Source organism: Cyprinus carpio, chromosome A16 (assembly GCF_018340385.1).
Source record: "Cyprinus carpio isolate SPL01 chromosome A16, ASM1834038v1, whole genome shotgun sequence".
NCBI classification, from domain to species: Eukaryota; Metazoa; Chordata; class Actinopteri; order Cypriniformes; family Cyprinidae; genus Cyprinus; species Cyprinus carpio.
Window position 1 is genome coordinate 19,899,721 of NC_056587.1, and position 17,779 is coordinate 19,917,499.

Consider the following 17,779-nt stretch of genomic DNA (forward strand, 5'->3'; position numbering starts at 1 on the left):
ATCAATACTTCAATAACATTGTTGATTTCATATCTCATTATTGTTATTTATCTTCCTTTAAACTATCTCACAAATACCCCCTTTTTTACTCTGAGGTGAAAATGGGCTCAGAGTTTTGGACATGTCATTGCATGTATTTCCCGGTTCACATGAAAACATCTCACATTTTTAAAGCAGGCAGACTTGTGGACGCCACAGTAGACAGTCTCATACATCACAATGGAAACATGGGCTGTCTAACTTCAGCAACTTTAGAGTCATACACACACAAAAAAAGCTGCACTTGAAGATCCTGATTAATTGTGTCTCATCTCATTGTTTTATTTCAGTCCAGAACCTTTCCCAGGCTGTCGGAGTACAATAAAGTATCATTTGTGGTGGCCCACAGCTACAGAACACTATGAACAACAAAAGTTAAAGCTCTGGAGTCTTGAGAGTTTATGTTTCTACAGTTCATGTAAGGTCACTAAAGCATTTTCCTTTGTTCCTGGATAGTTTGGCATCTTGCTGTGCACAGTCGATGTCGCTTGTTACAAGCAAAAACTAAATAAATACAGTGCATATATGCATAAAATATGAGGCTCTAATAAATAAGGTTCTGATGTGAGGATTTGAGCTCCAAACATGATTTCAGTTACTCTACAGACTTAAAGTCCAAACCATTTCAGAAGTCCTGATCCTGCTGGGCTGTACTGATGCTCCTGATGTTTGGGAAAAAAAGTTGCGAGTTGTAAAGTCAAAATTGCGAGTTAAGTCAGAATTCAGTTTATCAATTTGAGTTTTTTCTCACAATTGCGAGTTTATATCTCGCAATTCTGACTTTCTTTTTTTTCTCACCATTACAATTCATATCTCTTTTTAATTCCATAACTCTTCAACTGAAGTTTGAATGAATATTTCAAAATCAGTTCAAAGCAGCTTCATAGTAATAAACAGGAAAATAATGTTAATGTTGTAAAATTCATACATTTTGAAAAAAAAAAAAAAATCAATCAATATATCTCTAATAAAAAACTCAAGAGGCGGTCTGCAAAAAGTCACTGGATTTTGATTATAGAAATCTATTAAATCTAAAGCATTTCTGGCATTGTTGCAGAAACGTACACAAATGAACATTTCATTTGTGGCTACTGTGTCTATTCAATTACAGGAACTGCAAGTCTCAGAAATGAAAAGAACAAACAGTTCCCCTCAATTTCCTTTTTTTTTTTTCTTCCTCACTAAAAGGGTTCTTTTCACAGAGGCACTTGTATGTTCTGTTCAATAGCAGCACATGGTCTGCTATTAATAAGCCTTGACGTTCATTTGTATTCATTTGCGGTCAGGTTGAAAGTGCATTTCTTACCGAACTCTCCTGGCACAGAGATCTCATACACACAGGACTGGCCCGTGGTGTAGTTGCGAGGGTAGTTTGGGGACAAAATTGTGCCCTCTGAACCCGTAGACCGGCTTCCACATGGAGCTGGAAGAAACAAATGAAGGTTCAGTTTGAATGCATGTATACAGTATATCAAAAACACAATCAAACATTCAGCTATATGCAATTAACAAGACTTTATAGGTGGATGAAATCATTTATTGCTTGTTCTACAGACCAATTCAGCATGTGGATCAGTCATCGTTCTTTCATGATTTGAAGCGTTTTAAAACTCAAACTATTAGCCAGTAGTTCACTGACAAGCTACGCAATATCGCATTCATTATCGAAGGCGATTCATCTGCGATAATGAACGCGATATTGCGTAGCTTGTCAGTGATCTACGGTTCTGTATATTAAATGCCGCTCCATCTGAAAGCAGTTGATGGTGATTTAGAGGTAATCAGGGAACCGGCTTTACTGACAAAATGCGCGTGAAAATCACATGCGATATATCGCCCATCCCTATTAGCCAGACACTTTTTAAAAATGCAACATTTATGGTGCAAAAACACAGAAAAAAACAACAACAACAAAAAAGAAACAAAGGCAGAGATGTATATATATATATATATATATAATTAGATTAAATAATAAAAATATATATATATATATAATTGTTGCCCAGAGGTTGGAGCACTTAAATTGCTATAAAGAAAAAGGCTAAACAGAAATATAAAAAAAAAAAAACAGAAAAGAAAAGAAAGAATGAAAGACACAATTACTAAAACTAAAATTAAAAAACTGAATTATTAATTATAATATAAAATTCTAAATATTAATACTACTATTACATACATACTAATAGTATACAAATAATACTAAAATAACTCTTATGTGATGCATTTTTTTCTGAAATTGTTCAAATAGTATAAATGCATGTTGTCAACAATTATTTATTGATTTAATTATTTTGTTGTACACATAATGTTCCACAATTGTAAAAAAACATGTTTGTTTATGAATTTATGTGGATATGTAGTTATAGCTGAATTATATTACAAATTTTAAACTCTTATAAAACATTATTTATTGTAAAACTGCCTTGTAAAGAAATACTGATGTTAATACAAAATCTACTTTGCTTCTTACAGTTCATTTAAAAACATGTGGCATGAACAAAATGTTCATTTTTGCCTCAGGGCCAAAACAATTTTTTTTTTTTTATGGATGATTCCCACTGTAAGGATGAATCAGAGTTATGCAGAAGGCACCGACAGAAGACTCCATCTCATGCAGATCTACATTATTCTAAAAAAAAAAAAAAAATTGTCAAAAATAAGTATATAAATAAAATAAAACTTTTGCTTTATGGAAAGTGAAAAAAAAAAAAAAACATTTTAACGAAGGCGACATACAGTAAGGTGTAAATCTATATAACATGGCATGATATGACAGCTGCGGCGGGAGCGCTAGAGTTATAGGGAGCATTGTTAACAGCGCTCAGTCATTAATCAACCAGCTAGAACAGAATTATAGGCCTGGCAATAATACTTTTCAATCTCATACTCTAAAATACAACCTATAGAGTCTTTTTAAGATACAGTCTTTACCCAATCATCGATTAGAGGGCTGTTTGAATTATTTCTTCACAACAGGCCTAACAATTTAGCATAATGCAAGAGAGATGGGCAAAAATAATCATGGCAAAAGCGGGATAAAAAGTGATTAGGATCTAATGGAGCAGGCAGAAACTTTCATCTAGTCATACCACTTTGCAAAATATAAATCTTTCTTTCGAGTGACATTTATAGCCTTTGACTTGCACAAGTGGGAAGACTGCTGCCCCGTTTGCATTATTTGATGTGAAATTCAAAGTCTCAGAGCTGGTTTATTATTGCTGATCCCACAATATTCTGCGGTGAAATATTAATTTCAGAGGATTAGCAAACAAGACGCGGTGACAGAATCAATACATCAGAGCACTAAAATCATTCACTCCTGAGTCAAAGAACATCATCATTTGCGACTCATGTTATAATTGTTCATCTCTACAGATGACAAGAAACGTGTTTACAATGTTTCATGTCAATTTAAACATCTCCCAGTGCTGGAGTTTCACAAATTTATAAATGTAGGCTGCATCTCAAAGGAAGAAGTAAACAGATGCAGTATACAACTCATACAATGACTTTCAAAGGGTGCTGATTTCTTTCCAAAAGTGCCTATATTATTGAGACCCATCTTTTCACATTAAAGAGGGATGCATACACAACTGTTACCAAAGCTTCAACATTCACTGATGCTCAAGGCAGCAACATGATGCATTAAGATCTGGGGGTGAAAACATTTGAGAAGGATGATGAGGTGTAAATTTTGCATAACCATCTTATTTTATTCAGTGCTGCCCTTCAGAAGCTACTTAATTATTATTAGAAATTATTTAAATGTTCCCCAGAATACAAAACAAGTACAATTTACCTTGATCATTCAGTTCCAAAAGTTCCAAAATGTCACACATTAAGAATCAAGTGTTCATAGATTTTTGAACAGGGTCATTTGTGAAAAATGTATCTAATTATTTTGTCTAGTGGACTATATGCATACATAACATCTGTTAAATAGCTTAACAAGTAGAAGTACTGAACAAGAAAAAAAGTAAACAATGCGATTTTTATTTTGTCTAATTTTGCTAAAATTCTTAACATTTTGCATAGATATACACAAATACACACAGCATATATGATATCTGATCTAACTTGAACTGAAACCCAGTAATTTCAGTTTTATACTCTATCTATATAATATACTGCATCTCTCAATAACAATAGCCAATTAAAATCCAAATATCTAATGCATTAAGTAAAATATTGTATTTTTATAACTAAATGTTATTTTAGCATCATTGAGATACTGTTGTAATTTTTATTATCAGTTTGAATAGTGTTTAATTATATATTTTGTTGATATTTCAATTTGTTAATGTTTTAGTAACTTTGTTGTCTTTTTGACATTTTTTAGTTTTGTGTTTTATATGTCTATATATTCTTTTATTTATTTTTATATAATTTTTAGTTATTTTAGTACATCTAGATAAACTAAATGAAAATGAGAAATAAGCTGAAATAAAGTTCAGAAAAGCAAAGTAAAGAAAAGGCAGTAAAACTACTTTTTCTTCTGGAAACTTAATGGCCAAATAAAAAGCACTTTAACAATGATGTCAAATCACTGCGACTATATTGTAAAGATCCAATAAATCGCACAGCCCTACTATAGACCTATATAAAGCCAGATTATAAGTATATTTAGTTCTGACTTCCTTTGTGGGTGATCAATACTCTCCAACTCCCCCATAATTCACACTCTTCGCACATGCACACCGTGTCCCAGCCATCTAAAGAGGCACCGGTAAGCCGCAGCGCATAATCCAGCATCTCTTCGCACCCATGAGCTGGTCTAACAGTGTGTAAGAGACGGCCGTCAGATGCCCTGTCAAGTCCTTGTGGGTTTGTGTGCACATGTGAGAGGGTGACACAGTCCATACACGAGACCCCAGCACAAACATATCCATTATTAATCAATGCTTTGCAGGCGGAAAGGCACAAGCCTGAAACAACACCTATGAAGAGACTGGCAGGAATGAAGAGTGTTATGACCGGTGTCTCACCCTCCATGACAAACACAGAGAGCAGAGTAATTGGCAGGAGATGGATCTGGACAGAGACTAGCATTTGAGGTGTAAAAACATAACAATGTGGAACTAGTGTTGAGGCACAACTAACTGTAGGATAGTTTTACTTCTACTATCTGTAATATGAAAAATTTGAATGTGTTATAGGATATTCAGTGGGAAAATTTTATTAAGAATCAGTTGAATAATGAAAATTGAGAGTTAGACTTCTGGAAATAAATGACTTTTTTTAATAAGGTTTTTGAAAGAAGTCTCTTCTGCTCACCAAGGCTGCATTTATTTGATAAAAAAATAAAATAAAAATAAAACCGTAATATTATGAAATAATATAACATTTTAAAAGACCTACTTTCGATTTGAATATCTTTTAAAATGTAATTTATTCCTGTGATGCAAAGCTGAATTTTCAGCATCTTTACTCCAGTCTTCAGTGTCACATGATCCTTCAGAAATAATTTTAATATGCTAACTTGCTGTTAAAAATTTACATGAAAATTACGTCAAATACTATTGGTGTTCAATTATTAATATGGTTATTATTATTTTCATTAAGGTTTTTTTATAATGTCGAAAAATGTTTTTGCTGCTTAATATTTTTGTGAATGTATTTTTTAGGATTCTTTGATGAAAAAAATCAAAAGAACAGCATTTATTTCAAATATAAATCTTTTCTAACATTATGAATGTCTTTACAGTCACTTTTGATCAATAACAGAAATAATAATTTAAAAATCACTTCATTTTCAAAATAAAAAAATATTTTTAACATTAAAATAGAAAACAGTTATTTTAAATTGTAATATTTCACAATACTACTGTATTTTGATCAAATAAATGCAGCCTTGGTAAGCATATGGGACTTTTAAAAGCATTAAAATATCATAACGTGTATTATATACCAGAATGGAGTCAGGTGACTGAAAAAGTGGTTAAAATGTAAGAATTCATGACATCAACCAAAAAGGAAAGTGGTTTCAGAAGCTGAGCAGGTTATTACATTCAGACCAGGAAAAAACTTTCAGACCAGTTTTAAAACAGTAAACAGCGTAAATATTGATGAAACCATCCACTGGGATCTGAATCCACTCAACATGCATCTTGTCTTATTAGTCAGCAACTAGTTAGCCACACAGCTCACACTAAAGAAAAACTTTCATCTTCAGTCTAACCCTCCCAAGGCATAGTGAGAAACATCACAAAATATGCTGAATATAAAGTCTTTCCATAACATTTCCGCTGTCTCCTAGGAAATGTGGGAAGCGATACTATATATCAACAGCTCCGTAAAGATAATTTGCAAAATAGCGCAGAATGTCTCGGGTTACTTGCAGTAACCCTGTTCCCAGAAAAAGTGGGAATGAGATGCTGCATATCAAATGCTAATGAGAACATTCTTTGTTCGACCGGTTGTGAAGAATGTGTGTCAAACACGCCAAGAATTGGCTTAAATAACCTCGGCAGATGACGTCATTTGATTACGTACACCTGAGGGTTATAAATAGATGTGAAAAGGACACATCTTCAGGTCACCCCTTTGTCTGAAGAAATGTCCGGGCATGCCTACAGTGCCGCATTGAGGTACAGCATCTTGTTCCCGCTTTTTCAGGGAACAGGGTTACAGTTAAGTAACCTGAGACGTTCCCTATCAAAAACTACTCTCGAAGCTGCGTATCAAATGCTAATGGGAACGAGAATACCAACGCTGCCACACTGGAAGTGTCTGGACCCCCAAGGTTGTGTAGTGTGTGCGCACAAACATTGAAAAAGGTCTCAGATATTACTCTGGGATGTTGACTCAAGGACCCATGAGCCCGGAGTAGCATGAACATCCAAACTATAGAATCTGACAAATGTATGCGGAGAGGACCAGCCTGCCACAGGAACACCTCTTGCTAAAGCCATAGAAGATGCAACCCCCCTGGTTGAATGGGCCCTAACTCCTAGAGGTGAAGCTTGACCATGCATGTTGTAGGCTATTGCAATACCATCCCTCACCCAATATGACATAGTTTGCTTAGTGGCAGCCCCCCCGCGGTTGTGGCCCCCATAGCATATGAACAGCTGCTCCGACTTATGCCACTGGCTGGTGCGGTGGACGTAAATCTGAAAAGCATGTACTGGACATAGTAAGTGAAGTCTTTCCTGCTCCGCTGTCGTGAACGGCGGAGGGCAGAAGGCTTCAAGAACAACCGGATGTATGGTTGAGAATGGAACTTTTGGAAGATAATTAGGGTGAGGATGCAAAATAGCTTTGACCAGCCCAGGGGCAAAGTCTAGGCAGGACGGCAAGACTGACAGAGCCTGCAAATTCCCAATTCTCTTCAGAGAAGTAATAGCCATTAGAAAAAAAACATCTTTAGGGTCAGAAACCTGACAGGTGTTGACTCTAGTGGTTCAAAAGGGTTGTCAACCAGACCCTCGAGCACTATAGCTAAGTCCCATGAAGGGACTGATGCTCTCGTGGGCGGCCTTAACCGCTTAGCTCCCTGAATGAAGCGGGCAACTAGAGGGTGCCTTCTCACAGAAACCCCATCAAACAGAACATGGCAAGCCGAAATGGGGACCACACAGACTCTGAGAGTACCAGGACATGTGCCTGAGGACAATTTCTCTTGCAGGAACTCCAGCACTGAAATAACTTGGCAGTGAACAAGGTCTACATGGTGTGCCATACACCAATTTTCGAAAATGTGCCATTTGAAGGCATAACTTCTTCTAGTGGAGGGAATAGTCTCTACTATGTCAGCTGGAAGTCCAGCATCTCTTAGTTGGTCCCCCTCAAGGCCCAGACATGAAGGTTCCAGAGCTCGGGCCGGGGATGAAATACTGTCCCCTGTGCCTGAGATAGGAGATCTCTTCTGACCGGAATTGCCCACGGTGAGCCATCGAGGAGGGATAATAGATCTGAGAACCATACTCTGTTCAGCCAACAGGGAGCTATCAGTAAGAGGCGAGACCCCTGTTGATGGACCTTGGCCAGGACTCCCGGGAGCTCCCGGGATATACTCCTCTAGGGGAGAGATAGCCCGCTAGTATCTCTTTCGCCTAGGGCATCATAATGTACAAGATATCTCATCATGGAGATCACCAAAGAAGGGGAGAGACCATCGCTGTAGCCCCTCCCTCTGACCACCTGGCAGAAACGTCTCATCTAGTTTGGTGGGGTTTTCTGTTTTTTATTTTTTGTGACACTTTAAGGCTTTAATCTGGTCACTGCACGAGTCACCACCTCGGACGCAGCACTTTCAATCTCCATCTCAACAGAAGCAAGAGCTGCAGCATCCTCTGCCCTATCCGAAGAAGTGCCCAGGCACGCTTCAGAGGCAGGCGCGAGAACCTTCCGATCTAGCGAGAACACGAGAGAGGGGAACGCCTGGTTCTTAATCCTCAGCCAGATCAAAATGTGATCTTAATGAGCAGGAAGCAGCTCGTTCCTCGTGAGAGAAAAGGGCCATAATGCGAAATACGCGGATAGGAAGTGAACCGCGGTGCTCAAATCTGCTGCTCTGGAACATGACAGCAGCTTGCTTTTCTCCCAAACACTCCAAACAATACTCATGTGAATTCTCTTCAGAGATCGGCCATGAAAAGCGAGGCAATGCGGCACTGTAGGCATGCCCGGACATCTCTTCAGACAAAGGGGTAACCTGAAGATGTGTCCGTTTCATGTCTATTTATAACCCTCAGGTGCACGTAATCAAAAGACGTCATCTGCCGAGGTTATTTAAGCCAATTCTTGGCATGTTTGACACATATTCTTCACAACCGGTCGAACAAAGAATGTTCTCATTAGTGTTTAATACGCAGCATCGAGAGTAGCTTTTTATATGGAACAATAAGCCATTATTAAATCATTGTGAGTTGTTACCCGCTGGACTGTTACCAAAAATCATCGCTTTTGTTCCAGCGGACTGGCGGCTCATTCCACATGATGCATTTCCAACACAAACTCATTCAAAGGGTTAGCAAGGCCACCCATGCATGCAAAAAAAAAAAAAAAAAAAAAACATTGGACAGCCAATTCTTCTGAAAGATCTTACTTACAAATAATAATCTAACAATGTGCATTATCATGCAAACATCTAAAATAGTAATATCTCATCTAAACAAATGTCATATATTTGAGATAAAACCTAGATGGCTTGCCTAGATTTTTTACTCTTCCTCCCATCCAGTCACCTGACTTCAGTGTACAGTATGTAAAGCCAATTTTCACAATCCAATCAGTTATTTTAGTATTGTTAATATATTATTATAGGATGTGTTATTTTGAATTTGCTTTTTATTTGCATAGTTTCAGTTTTTAATTCTATGTGATTTTTTTTTTACAGCTCCACCCCTGAATTAACTTATCAAATAAACAACTTGTAAAATCAAGCTCGTTTCTAGATACATAAATATTTCAGATTATGAAGCTTCACCATAAAGAAAAATTGTACCTTCTTGTTTCTGTGGGTTTCTTGATTTGCATCTAAACATAAACCAGACTCTTATAATGAGGTGATTTTTGATAGTTATTATCAGGATTTTGTTGACACTCATTGAAAGTTCACATGAACATCTTACTGTGATTACAACTAATCAGCCGACGTGTAAGGTCACATAAATGCCTTAAATGATGTTTGTCTATTAGCAAAAGGTTGTCACACCTCAATTTAGCCCTTTTCTGACATTTTATTCACGGTCTAATACGTGGCAGTTTTCTAGTATGTGGTATATTTTTTTTGCAAAACATATTTTTCAAATTATTATTTTCAAAAGTTATCAGTGCTTTGGAGTACATGTAAACTCCCTCATGTTGGTCTGTAAAATTCTCACTTTCATTCACAAAAAAAAGAAAAAAAAAGGATAAAACACGCGAACAGACATATCCCACACAGCTCCGACAATAGAGCGTCATGCAGGTATTTGGGTTAGTAAGGGAATGTTCTTCTCATATTCAGACACAATAAAGATGGGAACGTGAGCGTACCTTGGCAGCTGGGCAGAGCTCTGTTCCACTCGGGTCTGTTGGTGCTGCCCATGACACAGGTGAGACTGGAATAACCCTGGAGCTGGTAGCCTGGATCACAGTGGAAGGTCACAGTGGAGCCCAGCTTATAGTCTCCACCCAACCGAGTGCCATTCATCACGCTGCCCGGGTCAAAACAAGCCTCACGCAGTTTAGCTATACGGGAGAGGAACACAAGACATATGGCGTATGATAAAGCTGTAGAAGATGAAAAGATCTGAAGGGATAAAACTGCCAAGCGCTGAGTCACTGTCAACCTTTGAAACTTTCCAGTTTGCGCTCAAGCATCTTGAAACTGTATATCATGACAATCCTAAAGGAGCCGTTTACCAAAATATGAACACTCTGTCATCATTTACTCGCCCTCAATCGATAAAAATCAATAAGTGCATCGCTCAAGGGCACAAATCCAGTAAGAGAACAGCCTCTTTCGGGCTCTTTAACCACCAGGCCGAAACAAAAGAGCAATTACCCTTGTATTCCAGATGGAAGCCCGTGTAGCTCACGGATCCATCGCTGCGGAAGGCAATGTGCATGATGTTGGAGCTGCTTTCGACCTTTTCAGGCAACTTGCTGTCTTGAAATGTGCCGATCAGAACGCTGTTGCTGTGAGGTCCATCATAGATGTACAAGAAGTCATAGTTGGGCTCAATGCTAAAACTGAGAGAAGATAAACACAGTACAGGACCAAAACATAGTGCAAATGGCGATCTATCGACTTTTTTTTCTAAGCAATTTATTCCTCCTGAAGAATTAGTTCAACCTCAAATGAAAATACTGTCATCATGTCATTGCAAATCATTGCACACATAAGGGATGATTAAAAAGGCATCAAAAAGTGAGATTTTAGAAAACTATAAGAGGAATACAGCACATGGTCATTTAAACCTTTTGATGGTAGATATGGTGTTTTATGTACATTATGTGCATTTTCCCTTTGTGTTCCAAGGCAAAAATAACAGCATCCAGGTTTAAAACAAAAAGCAATTAAAAAATCTTGCTTTTTGGGTGAACTACTGCAGAATTTTAAATCTTGGTATCCACCTTATTTTTCCCGTAAGAGCAGGTACATTTGTATAGGTACACGTACAAAGAGCATTTGTAAATTTAGGTGTGTCTGGTTTCCGGTGTCATTCGATTCAAGCTATTTTTTGCTGTACAAAACAGCTCATTGTGCTGCTTGATATTGCAAGCTGGTGTGTTTTACCATATTATTTTAATGTATTAACTTTTTTATGAACACACTGGTTTGTAGTTCAAACAGTTTTAACTTTTACTGTTTTTCTTCTTGTTATTTCCCTGCAGCTGCAAAAGAACCGGAAGTCTCCCACATTCACAGAAAACGGCTTACTTTGAAATTTGAAGAATAAGGTGGATACATTGCAAAAAAATAAAAATAAAATAAATAATCTTACTCAGTATTTTGACTTGTTTTCCAATACAAATATCTAAATATTCTTAAATCAAGCTACATTTACCTGAGAAGCAAAAACTGAATTGAGCTTGTGATGTCAAGAAGGAAGCTTGTTAAATTGTCATGTTTTACAGCAATCACTATTATCATTTCTACACTGCAAAAAATGACTTTATTTCTTAGTATTTTTGTCTTGTTTTCCAGTACAAATATCTAAAGATTCTTAAATCGAACACATGTACTTAATAAGGAAAATGACTTAGAGATTAAGTCGTCTTCTGACAAATGTATCAAAATCGAGTGGGTTTATGCTTAAAACAAGAAAAATATAAATATAAAAAAATAAATAATTAAAAAAAAAAATTCAAAGAGAAAAAATACTTTTTAACCCCATGGGCAGATTATAATTTTTTTCTTATTTTAAGCACAAATTCACTTCATTCTAATACAATTTTCAGAAAACAACACTCAATGTCTTGTCATTTTACATCATGTTTTTTTTCCCCACTTGTTTTCCAGTAAAAATATCTAAACTTCCTTAAATGAAGATATATTTATTTAAGAAGCAAAATGTCTTGAGCCATTTAAGCCCTGTTCACACCAAGAACGATAACTAGAATAGCAGAGTCCACACCACAACTATAACGATAAAGGCACAGAGAAACAATATTGTTGGAATCACTTTCAGAACAATTTTTCCAGCTGATGAACAATTATAAAAACATTGACAGCCAATCAGATTCAATCTGTCACAAGCTTGAGAATTTAAAGCAACAGACGAGCGTGCGCTTAGAATAAACAGTCGATATTGATCGCTGGTGTGGACGCTAATACCGTTATATTTGTAGATATATTTATCGTTCTTGGTGTGAACAGCCCTTAAGTCTTGTTTTCTGAAAAATATGTCCAAATGAAGCAAATCTATGCTTAAAACAAGACATTTTATTTATTTATTTATTTATTTATTTATTTATTTATTTATTTATTAGAAAAATAAACTTATTTTAAGCATAAACTCACTTCATTCTTAGGTATGAATGAAGCAGCATCCTATTATAAACATGGAAATTCATCAAGTGCTTGTTGACAACATCACAAGCTCCATCCAGTTTTCACTGTGCCTGGTTGAGGCTGTTAAAACCTGTGCCTGTGATCTTCCTGAAAGACCTTTTGGGTCATCTGAGGCAGAAAATATACTGAAGAGCCTTTTCTGTATGTTTCAGGTGGGGGAAATGTTATTAAGTGGAAACTGGATGTGGGTGGAAAATGCACATAAATGACACAGTGATGCTTTGGGAAAATGTAGTCAGAAAATGCTCCACTTCACATTAAATACAGCACAGAGAAGACGGCTGTTTATTGTCCCGGGACTGCAACAGTAATGCACCAACAATATGCCCTTAATTTTTAGAGAAATTTGTAAAAACTGTAATAATGTCACTTCAAATGATGACTTGCAGGCCTCTCAGAGAATATGTATCATGAGAGATCTTTTTCCAGTTACTACACTGATTGTAAAACACAAGTGTAAGTCATGTGTTAATTTGACTTTTTTTTTTTTTTTGTGCACAGATCACAGTCTGATACCATATTCTAATTTACAGTCTAAGATGGAACCAGCTATGGGTCAGTGACGTGACACTCATTTTATATGTTCAAATGTAATCATTTATTCAGAGAAACATTAAAAATGCACATCATGCTGACAACAACTTGAAAACATCTCTATGATTAACCTTTTCAAAATTCAATTTGATATTTTTTTTTTTTTTGTGGGACAAAGTCAAAGGGTCTAGGTAGTTTGAAATAAGCACTTGAAATGAAATAAGGCAACATTTCTATTTTTCATATAGTTTAAATTGATATATTAAAGGGGTCATATGATGAGATTTCAATTTTTCCTTTCTCTTTGGAGTGTTACAAGCTCTTGGTGAATAAAGAAGATCTGTAAAGTTGCAAAGACTAAAGTCTCAAATCCAAAGAGATAATCTTTATAAAAATTAACACTCGTCCACGTCCCCCTGAAACGGCTCGTTCTAACACGCCCCCATATATCTACATCAGCATGTGGGAAGATTTGCATAACGCCGCCCAGATGTTCACGCAAAGAAAGAAGGCGTACCTTTTTGTATAGACGCTGTGTGTTTCACTGTGAAAGCGAAACTACTTTGTTTGGCCTTCCAAAAGAGGACGATATCCGCTTCATAATGCCTGGAGCTGATCCGTGCTGGTCGCTGAGGAAATACATCAACTTTGCACTGTGGATCGCCGAATCGGCTTTCACCGTGTTCCAGGGCTGGACTGGTAATCGGGCATACCGGGCATTTTACATATACCATTCAAAAGCTTGGAGTCAGTATAATTTATATATATATATACACACACCAGTGCCAGGGCCGATTTTTTTGTCCCAGTCCAGCCCTGCCGTGGACGAAGCGGAATCCAGCCCGGGTCGTCACATGTGGTTGCTGCAAGACCAAGGAACGCTCCTTCGTAGAATCCACCTCATGCTGCCTGCCTCTGCTCACTCAAGCCGGCCACGGCTCACTCTAGGCCTCCGGCCTCTGCTCACTCAACGCCGTGGTGTGTGACATTGTTCCGTTGGGAAAGCTAAACTACTTTGTTTTTGCCTTCCAAAAGAAAACATGACTAGAAATCATGTTTATATTATGTTTATAATGGGTTTATGTTTTTGTCCTGTCACTCCGGCCGGACAAGGCATCACAAATATATTAAGAGGCGTAACATTTCCATCACACGCTTGAGGCATTTGGCCAATCACAACACGCTGGATAGCTGGCCAATCACAGCACACCTCGCTTTTCAGAGAGATAAGCCTTTTGAAAATCGACACGTTTCAGAATACGGGGCATAGAGGAGAAACAATAATGTACAGTATGTGGAAAATAATGTGTTTTTTTTTAACCCTAAACCGCATAAACACATTACACCAAATACACCAAATAATGTTCTTTTTAGCAACGTCATATGACCCCTTTAAAAGAACTAAAACTCAAATAAAAATGAATAAAAATATACAGATATACTTAAAAGGAACAAGAACTATTAATATATTAATATAATAACTATTAATATATATATATATATATATATAACAAAAAATTAATTCAAAATATTATTAAAACCTATAATAATATCTCGGTGATGGTGATTTTTAGAGTCATTAAAAAGTTTCTTCTTTTTTTTCCCTTTTATTTTTTGACAACAAAAAATTTTCTTCCTGTTTTCAGAATAATATTTAGTCCTTCAAGGTAATGATCATACCTGATAAATGCCAAGGAAATGACGTAATCAGGGTGAACTGTGATGAACCAATCACAGTCCTTGCTGTGCGGGTACGGATGGGGGAAATTTGGTGACAGAATGAATCCAGATGAGCCAGTAATGTTTCCACCACAAGGAGCTGGAAGAGATTATAAAGTATATACATTTTTCCCTCCCACAGTGTGCAAGCGCTGCTGTTTTATTTCAAAACGACTAGATATCATTTAAGTAAATGACCATCTTGGCTAATAAATCATTCAATAACTAGCTATGAGTCAAATTCAGATCGCCCCATTAATATTCATGAGCAAAGCTGATAGGTTCCCGCCCCCCACCGTTCAAATGGTTCTAAAGCTCCTGCTCTGCCTTTTAAACCAGATTGACCTTTAAAATGTCCTAAAAAAGGGGTTTCACAGACTCCTGGTATCCAGAAAATAAATGCAGTTTCCTAGAAGCATTTATCATGGGAAGTCTTCACCCCAGTTTCCCACATCCCAGAACTGTTGAGCGCTGTGATCAGAAATTTCCATCAAAGAGATTTATTATTTCAGGCCTTTTATAAAGGGTGATTGGAATCATTTCTGCTAGTTATTTTAGACATTTCGTCAGAGCTGACAAGTGGGAAATGAGAGGCCGCCCGTATTTTATAGGCATCAGGTGCCATAGCTGCAGATTGAATAAATCTCACCGATACATGTAGGAGGACTGGGCTGCCAGTAGAATCTGTTGTCCACCTGAATGCAGGTGATCCTGGGCTCGCCTTGCAGGTCGTAGCCTGGATCACACGCGAAGGTCACAGTGTCGCCGGGCTCTTTGCCCTCTCCGCTGCGGCTGCCGTTCATGGGCGTCCCTGGGTCCCTGCAGGCGGTCGCCACTGAACCTGCAAAATGAGAACGATGACCAGCTGTGCTCACTTTTCACTTACCAGGATGTCTCCGCAGGAGGTAGCATTTCCCGCTCGGAAATGAGGTTCCGTGGCCTCGGTAGCAAACAATGGCTCACTGGGGGCTCTGCTGAGCAGAACACTGTCTAATACAGGTGTGGAATAAATCTGAGCTACAGTACAGCAGTCCTGCTTGACTGCAAAATCCCTCGCTAATGGATACAGGGTTTTTCTACTTCCTTTGAAAAGGCTTTTACTTTCTTCAGGCAGAGGAACCATTACTTTGGCCAAGCTTCCTTTTTAGGCAATTAAATTCAAAGTGTTTTGTGCAAAAAGTAAAATGTAATAAAAAGTATATTTTACTAAATTAACTTAAGGAACATATAATACCATTCAATAGTTTGGGAGGGTTTCTATGTTGAAAGAAATTAATACTTTCATTTAGCAAGGATGCATTAATTTAATCAAAAGTGACTGTAAATATATGTATAGTGTTAGAAAAGATTTCTATTTCAATGCTGCACAACTGTTCTCAAGATTGATAATAATAAGAAATGGTTCTTGAGCAGCAAATCAGCACATTTCTGAAGGATCATGTGACACCGAAGACTGGAGTAACGATGCTGAAAATTTAGCTTTGATCACAAGAATAAAATACATTTCAAAATATATTAAATTATTATATAGATATTTTTAATTGTGAAAACTTTTCACAATATTACAGTTTTACTGTATTTTTGATCAAATAAATGCAACCACTGTCAGCATAAGAGACTTCTTTCAAAAACATCAAAAAATCTCATTCCACCCCAATTTTTTTCTTTTTATTCATATGCACCAATATAAGCTCACAAAAATAAACAGCCACATTTATGATCATAAAGTATGTTATTTTAATTTTAACTATTACACTATTTTTTTATATATGAAAACCAATGTAATAAAATCAAATCAAAGTTTTGAATCGATTCATTAAAATTAAGGGTTTGGAATGATTCATAAAAGATTAATCAAACTCTAATTTCCAGCGCATGCGACTATAATCATGACACACACCATTATAAAATTAATAGTTTAGAACATGATATAAAATGTTTCACTATTTATCACCGTTAAGGCTTCATTAGGTTGAACTTTTTTTTACTCAATACTAGAACTGTGTACTGTGAAACTCTCTGGTTTTAAAGAAATGTACTTACTTGAGAAATCAATGGCAAATCCGGATTTGCTAATGTAGAAGTCCGTCTCGAACTGGATGGTGACCACGTTAAGAGTGCTGTGAACACCGTCGGGTAACAGAGAACCACTCACTTCCTTCAGGGCCATCTCGTTTTCCGGATGCCCGTCCCAAACCTTCAGGATATCATGTGATGCCTCTGTGTCAAATGCCAAGAACTGCAGACTAAAAAAATAAAAAATAAAAAATAAAATAAAATAAAGCCTGATTCACACTCACTTACATAGACTGGAATACCCACACTTAATCTAATCAAATAAATAATTAGGTAACACTTCATAATAAGATTCCATTGGTTAACATTTGTTAAATGGATAGTTCAACCAAAAATGAAAATTCTGCCATCATTTACTCACCCTCAAGTTGTTACAAACCTGTATGAGTTTCTTTCTTCTGTTGAACATAAAATAGGATATTGGTAAGAAATTTGGTAACCGAACTGGTCCCCATTGACTTCCATACATTCTTTTTTCTCTTCCATACTATGGAAGTCATTGGGGACCAGCAACTGTTTGGTTACCAACATTCTTTAAAATATATTCTTTTGTGTTCAACAGAAGAGAGAAATTTAGAATTTTCATTCTTGGGTGAACTATCCCTTTAACATGAACTAACTAAGAAAATACTTCTAAAGTACATAAATGCATTATTAAAATAACAAGTTGTATCTGTTAAAGTTAAACGTGTCATTTTTGGCTACACTAACATCACCAAATCAACAGATAATTTATATGTCTTTATGTATACATGTATATATTAAGTGTTTCTTCATATTTGAATATTTGAATATTTCTGTTTTATTATTTATTAATATGTTGAAATATATTTATTTTTATTTTCAGTTTCAATTCTAAGTAATTTTGTTATGTTTTTGTCATTTTTATTAATTTTTGATATTTAT

At 36.5% G+C, this 17,779-nt stretch overlaps 1 protein-coding gene across 3 annotated transcripts in view; it reads right to left on the bottom strand.

Moving 5' to 3' along the window:
• The window catches only part of csmd3a (CUB and Sushi multiple domains 3a), a 227,044-nt gene that overhangs the window by 101,343 nt on the left and 107,922 nt on the right, over window positions 1-17,779 (bottom strand). For all 3 annotated transcript variants that reach the window (XM_042773196.1, XM_042773197.1, XM_042773195.1), the window contains exons 26-31: window positions 16,841-17,043; window positions 15,447-15,638; window positions 14,759-14,897; window positions 10,532-10,719; window positions 10,021-10,215; window positions 1,346-1,462 (exon numbers count right to left, since the gene is read on the bottom strand). In XM_042773196.1, the coding sequence (XP_042629130.1) occupies window positions 1,346-1,462; window positions 10,021-10,215; window positions 10,532-10,719; window positions 14,759-14,897; window positions 15,447-15,638; window positions 16,841-17,043 (1,034 nt within the window). The remainder of the gene's footprint in view (window positions 1-1,345; window positions 1,463-10,020; window positions 10,216-10,531; window positions 10,720-14,758; window positions 14,898-15,446; window positions 15,639-16,840; window positions 17,044-17,779) is intronic.